Source organism: Salvelinus fontinalis, unplaced genomic scaffold (assembly GCF_029448725.1).
Source record: "Salvelinus fontinalis isolate EN_2023a unplaced genomic scaffold, ASM2944872v1 scaffold_1022, whole genome shotgun sequence".
Taxonomy (NCBI): Eukaryota; Metazoa; Chordata; class Actinopteri; order Salmoniformes; family Salmonidae; genus Salvelinus; species Salvelinus fontinalis.
The window spans coordinates 6,805-11,659 of record NW_026601231.1 but is presented as its reverse complement, the minus strand read 5'-3'; the positions used below and the strand labels follow the sequence as shown (position 1 = coordinate 11,659).

The following is a 4,855-nucleotide window of genomic DNA, read 5'->3' as shown; positions in this document are numbered from 1 at the left end:
AGCCAATGAATTATGCTCATGAGAAAACATTCCATATCTGCAGCTGGCAGTAAACCACCAACCTTGGCTTTATACCTGTTCAAACACACTCTTGTTGGCAGTGTGCACTCTTTCAGTTTGTTTGCCAACTCATAGACGTAGTAGAAGAAGAAAATGGACTACTTAAAAATGGAGATGGCCTCAATGGCGCTGCCCGTGCTCTTGCAGACACCATAATGGGACAGATACAATGATACGATGTCTATCTAAGTATATGGTTACGGAGAATAGTCCCATATGAGATTGTTAGGTCACGTCATCCCCTTTCGTGTTGTCGTCGTGGCAACAGGTCGGGAACAGCTCCTGAGTGAAGGCGAGGCATGCAGCCGTGTCTGCCCGTCTCCGTAGTTCGTCAGTTTTCCAGCCTCGTAGTCCAGCAGCATTCTGATGCGGGAGTGGTGACAGTGGCCAGCCACCGTTTCCAGGTGTAACAGTATAACTTTAGTCCGTCCCCTCGCGCGAACCAGGGACCCTCTGCACACATCAACAACAGTCACCCACGAAGCATCGTTACCCATCGCTCCACAAAAGCCTCGGCCCTTGCAGAGCAAGGGGATCCACTACTTCAACGTTTCAGAGCAAGTGACGTCACCGACTGAAAGGCTGCTAGCGCGCACCACCGCTACCTAGCTAGCCATTTCACATCGGTTACACAGGCACCCATTGTGCCAGGTGCTCAGCTGGCGCTCATCCAGCTGGAGGCTCTAGGGAAGATCGTTCATTCCCACCATACACCGTTTCCCCTTTTCCTTCCTAGGGATGCCCTCGTACGTTCTCCTGGGAGAGGAGCAGGTGATCGTTGGCCGTGCAAGGGTCAAAGGTCAGGGTGCAGCGGTCTGAGGAGGAGGGCGAAGGGAACATGTGAGAAGACAATTAGGTGTACATAATATCTATGATAGTTTTATGTTAAAGTAAGGAACAACCACATACATTCGCTGAGGTTCTGCTTCCCAGCTAGGTTACATGGAGCAGCTGGACTGGGGATCACAGCCAGGATGGTGCACTTATCCTGGGCTGAACCTACTGAAGTGGGTTGGGGGATGGGGAAGAGAAGGGAGATTGGTGGAGAGACACAGAGACATATTTTAAAAGATTGGAGATTACTATCCCTAACAATAAAATCCTTCATACATTGAGGTAAGGTTACCATGCTTGTCCTGCCCCACAGCTGTAAACACAGCCTCGTACAGGTCCTCAGACACTAGCTGGAGATCCCTTACAGGATGTCTGTCACCCCACTGAGCCCCTCCTACAGTTTAGGGGTCACACCCACTTGAATGTTCTTCATATGACGAACCTCCACCAGCCGAGTCTCCAACAGAGCAAATGAGGAAAATATGATATATTATGATTTATGTTAGTAACAATACAATATGGGAATTTTATCCCAAAGCTACCTACAGCTAACATATATATTTATGTATGTGATCTATGTAAATAAAGGAGTATAACACAGCTGTAAAACTGTGAAGGACTATATGGTGGAGGCCTACCCATTTCCCAGGAGCATTGTAAAAAGTGGATTTGGGTACAGTGTTTATTTCCCCCTAATATCTTTGAAGATTACACCTAAAATAATTAGGCCTACTTCTTTCTACTGCTGATCTGAGACCATTAGGGTTAAACACTACAGATATAAATGCAATATATGGAGTAGAAAAGATTGCCTGCCCACCAAAGAATCAACATACGTTCTACATGGTCTATTTCTATCTGAATGTAACACCTCAATCAAGCTTGTTAATTGATCGTTAAGTCCTGTTTGTCAGGTAAAAGGTCATTAGTGGCCTATATAAGCCTCATACAGGCCACGGGAAGACATTACCTGTTGATAACACAGACTATTCTCATGATCATGGGAGGTGTGAGAGAATTACTGCTCTTTGCGATGACTGTGGGGGTTGTCAAAGGTTGGTTCACTAAAGTTTTATTTGGATTGAAGGGATTTGTTTGGGAAATATGCAGAACTTTACAAGTGTGAGATTAAAATTTGACTGTTTCTTCCGCGTTGGTCAACTTTTATTCTTCACTGCTATTAATATATGTAGTTATTTTGTGTCAACTCCACTTCTGTTAACACTTTCTCCTCAGTTTCTTGTTACCCTGTTGGAAAGTCCCAGAAGCAAGAGCAAGTCTCTCTGCAGAGCAGACTTGGAGGTAAGTGTTTCTTTCCACAACCCTTCTAGCTTTGTACTGTGTCTATGGTGCTGCTGTGTTTGACACTCATTCAACACCATAGAGTAACTCAGTTGTCTAAATAATGTTGTCAAACCCTTTGATTTGGTCATTTTGCTTGTGTACCTTAACCTACGTTTTTCAGAGCTGTCATCAAATGACGTCTCCATTGTGCATGCCCTGGCCTTGCTCCGATCCATAGGGTCTGACGCTAAACAAGACAGAGAAGGTACGGCCTGAAACATATACTTTTAAATCTGTGTTGGGTTCATGTTGCTCAACATTCGAATGGCAATTTGGCCTAGACCGTGTAGAACAGCTGTGTTGCTGTAGAATACCCAACTGTTCCTTTATGTTTTCTCTCCAGAGAATTTAGAGACTAATGAAGTAGAATCCCAAGCTTCTCCAAACCATGGTAGCTCTACGGCAAATGATGCCCTGTCCTCTGACGACGCTACCTCTGAAGCTGCCCCTGGCCCGTCTGGCGACGCTACCTCTGAAGCTGCCCCTGGCCCGTCTGACGACGCTACCTCTGAAGCTGCCACTGGACCGTCTGACGACGCTACCTCTGAAGCTGCCACTGGACCGTCTGACGACGCTACCTCTGAAGCTGCCACTGTCCCGTCTGACGACGCTACCTCTGAAGCTGCCACTGTCCCGTCTGACGACGCTACCTCTGAAGCTGCCACTGTCCCGTCTGACGACGCTACCTCTGGAGCTCCCACTGGCTCGTCTGACGACGCTACCTCTGGAGCTCCCACTGGCTCGTCTGACGACGCTACCTCTGGAGCTCCCACTGGCTCGTCTGACGACGCTACCGCTACCTCCGAAGCTGCCACTGGCCCGTCTGACGACGCTACCTCTGAAGCTGCCACTGGCCCGTCTGACGACGCTGCCACCACAGGCCCGTCTGACGACGCCACCGCAGCCACTGGTTTGTCTGACGACGCTACCTCTGAAGCTGCCACTGGCCCGTCTGACGACGCCACCTCTGAAGCTGCCACTGGCCCGTCTGACGACGCCACCTCTGAAGCTGCCACTGGTCCGTCTGACGACGCCACCTCTGAAGCTGCCACTGGTCCGTCTGACGACGCTACAGCTGAAGCTGCCACTGGCCCGTCTGACGACGCTACCGCTGAAGCTGCCACTGGCCCGTCTGACGACGCTACCGCTGCCACTGGCCCGTGTGACGACGCTGCCACTGGCCCGTCTGACGACGCTGCCACTACCTCTGAAGCTGCCACTGGCCCGTCTGACGACGCTGCCACTACCTCTGAAGCTGCCACTGGCCCGTCTGACGACGCTGCCACTACCTCTGAAGCTGCCACTGGCCCGTCTGACGACGCTGCCACTACCTCTGAAGCTGCCACTGTCCCGTCTGACGACGCTGCCACTACCTCTGAAGCTGCCACTGTCCCGTCTGACGACGCTGCCACTACCTCTGAAGCTGCCACTGGCCCGTCTGACGACGCTGCCACTACCTCTGAAGCTGCCACTGGCCCGTCCGACGACGCTGCCACTACCTCTGAAGCTGCCACTGGCCCGTCCGACGACGCTGCCACTACCTCTGAAGCTACCACTGGCCCATCTGACGACGCCACCTCTGAAGCTGCCGCTGGCCCGTCTGACGACGCCACCTCTGAAGCTGCCGCTGGCCCGTCTGACGACGCCACCTCTGAAGCTGCCGCTGGCCCGTCTGACGACGCCACCTCTGAAGCTGCCGCTGGCCCGTCTGACGACGCCACCTCTGAAGCTGCCGCTGGCCCGTCTGACGACGCCACCTCTGAAGCTGCCGCTGGCCCGTCTGACGACGCCACCTCTGAAGCTGGCCCGTCTGACGACGCCACCTCTGAAGCTGGCCCGTCTGACGACGCCACCTCTGAAGCTGGCCCGTCTGACGACGCCACCTCTGAAGCTGGCCCGTCTGACGACGCCACCTCTGAAGCTGGCCCGTCTGACGACGCCACCTCTGAAGCTGGCCCGTCTGACGACGCCACCTCTGAAGCTGGCCCGTCTGACGACGCCGCCACTGGCCCGTCTGACGACGCTACCTCTTAAGCTGCCGCTGGCCAGTCTGACCATGCCATTGAGGAACTGTTCACTTCTGCATCTGAGCCCCCGTTGACCACAAACATGGATATTTGATGTGGGACATGGTGCGCGGGGTCCATGCAAGAGTTCATGGGTATTCTAGTCCAGGTTGTGTGTGTAACTGCATTTTCTTGTTTTGGCTCAATTAAACATTAACTGTAATACTTGTGTCCTCAGTATTGTTTTGACGGTTCCTACTTGGAGTTGAGGTCTATGACTTGAGTAACTGTGGTGATGGCAACATTTATTTTGCATAATAACCATGCTTTGGCATCAGCAATATGTTTACTTTGACTCCTGTGCTTAATTCACCATTTGCCTTAAGCTACATTTGGTCAAATTATGCTAGTAGCATCACATGATGTGGAATGGGTTCTAGTTCATTTTAACTTGATGGTTGTGGAACTGAGTGTTTGGGGTTTGTACATGAGGCTGTTGCTAGAATCGGGGTTAATGGTGTCAGTGCTAACTAATATCACGGTTTCAACTTGCATTTAAATGACTCTGGGTGTCTTCTCTCGTAACTGACTTGGTTTCCAATTAGTGAATG

The 4,855-nt window shown here is 51.4% G+C and overlaps 1 protein-coding gene across 1 annotated transcript; it reads left to right on the top strand.

The window, feature by feature from the left end:
- The first annotated feature begins 1,251 nt into the window (after nt 1–1,251).
- On the top strand, nt 1,252–4,467 carry LOC129848160 (polysialoglycoprotein-like). The gene is made up of 4 exons (XM_055915636.1): nt 1,252–1,949; nt 2,131–2,196; nt 2,360–2,443; nt 2,582–4,467. The coding sequence occupies exons 1-4, from the start codon at nt 1,889–1,891 to the stop codon at nt 4,270–4,272; spliced, it is 1,902 nt and encodes a 633-aa protein (XP_055771611.1). The 5' UTR covers nt 1,252–1,888; the 3' UTR covers nt 4,273–4,467.
- Nucleotides 4,468–4,855: the final 388 nt, after the last annotated feature.